We start from the raw sequence: 1451 nt of genomic DNA, 5'->3' as shown, positions 1-1451 counted from the left end.
TGTGAAGGGTAGCAGACGTATGCTAATTACCATGTTTCTCTTTTATTAGATAGGATATTTATTGTTGAAAATATTACATAGACCCCTTCTGTTCCCCTTTAATCCTAGTCATTTATTTGTGGCATTTTGCCCCTCCTGTGTAATGAGGGCACAAGTATCTGAGAACCGATATAACTGTTAAATTTGGTTGTTTTTTCTTGCAAACTATATTGGCTATACTACTAACATTTAACCTGCTAAACCAGTTCTTCAAGATAAATATTACACAATTATTTTATGATTCAGAACATGGGAGTAAGGAGCCTGGGTATCATAGAATTATGCCAATGAATTACAAGCAATTAAATGCTAACTTTTTAAGGTGTATTTTAAAAATAAAGTCACTGAACATGGAAAAGTTTTCCTATTCACTCTTCAGATTACCCTGTACATTCTTTTGATGGACGAAAACGGATGATCTTAAGCACTATTTCATGGATGGGAGGAAAAAATCCATTTTTGGGAATTGCTTATATCACCACTGGATCCATCTCCTTCCTTCTGGGAGTTGTATTGCTAGTAATTAATCATAAATATAGAAACAGTAGTAATACTGCTGACATTACCATTTAATTTTATATTCTGAAAACAAACTTACCGCATGTACATCAAGGCCAGTTCTGTTCAGCCTAGCTTTTGAATGCCGATGTCTGGTTAGTATGTCATTTTTGAGGTTGCCACTTTTTATTTAAAAAACAGTCTTTGTCCTTTACTTCATTCCTATGGATGACTTATGAAAATATATGATGGGTATAAAACAAACTAACTTTATTGATCATGTCAGCACTGTAACTACTGAAATGGCATTCTAATGTTAGCTTTTTGATGGGACAGCCCATATGCATAGAGCCTCTATCATGTGAAATGTGTCTGCTGCTTAAATGTTTATGCTGTGTTGATAAATATTATATTGACATACGTGCTGTATATGTGTGCCTATTGTGTAAAGAGAGGAATTACAAGATGTATGAGTATAATGATTTGCTAACCTTCAGGATTCAAAGTTATGAAAAAATGAAGAAAGACCAAATCTAAATAAAACACTTCATCATTGTCATGTGTCATGTGTAAAGGCTTAAAGTACCATCTTGGTGAGGTGGTTCATGTATTTAATTTATCCAGTACAGTTCTTTGTCAAGCTTAGTTTTGATTTCACCTTTGAAGTCTTACTTATGCTCATGTCTGAAGAGGTCAGGTAGGAGAATTTAAGATTCGTCTTTCCATTTGGTTAAGATGTTGTAGTCAGGAACCCCAATTCACTTGATACGTTTTTACACGTGATCATGGAAATACCTCAAGCTGTTTTTATTTTGCAGGTAAGTGTTTTGACTTCAGTACTAATATTACATTGCAGAAATTTTGGAAAATAGTAACCTTTATTTCCTCTATATTTCATTCAATTTTTGCATATA

The 1451-nt window shown here is 33.4% G+C and overlaps 1 protein-coding gene across 1 annotated transcript in view; it reads left to right on the top strand.

The window, feature by feature from the left end:
* The window catches only part of TMEM30A (transmembrane protein 30A), a 36938-nt gene extending 35842 nt beyond the window's left edge, over window positions 1–1096 (top strand). Inside the window, exon 7 of the mRNA XM_006779440.2 lies at window positions 419–1096. Within this exon, the coding sequence (XP_006779503.2) occupies window positions 419–612 (194 nt within the window). The 3' untranslated portion in view covers window positions 613–1096. The remainder of the gene's footprint in view (window positions 1–418) is intronic.
* Window positions 1097–1451: the final 355 nt, after the last annotated feature.

The sequence above is a fragment of the Myotis davidii genome, unplaced genomic scaffold (genome assembly GCF_000327345.1).
Source record: "Myotis davidii unplaced genomic scaffold, ASM32734v1 scaffold104, whole genome shotgun sequence".
In the NCBI taxonomy this organism is placed as follows: domain Eukaryota; kingdom Metazoa; phylum Chordata; class Mammalia; order Chiroptera; family Vespertilionidae; genus Myotis; species Myotis davidii.
Note: the sequence above shows the minus strand (reverse complement) of the source record. Positions and strands in the feature narration are given on the sequence as shown.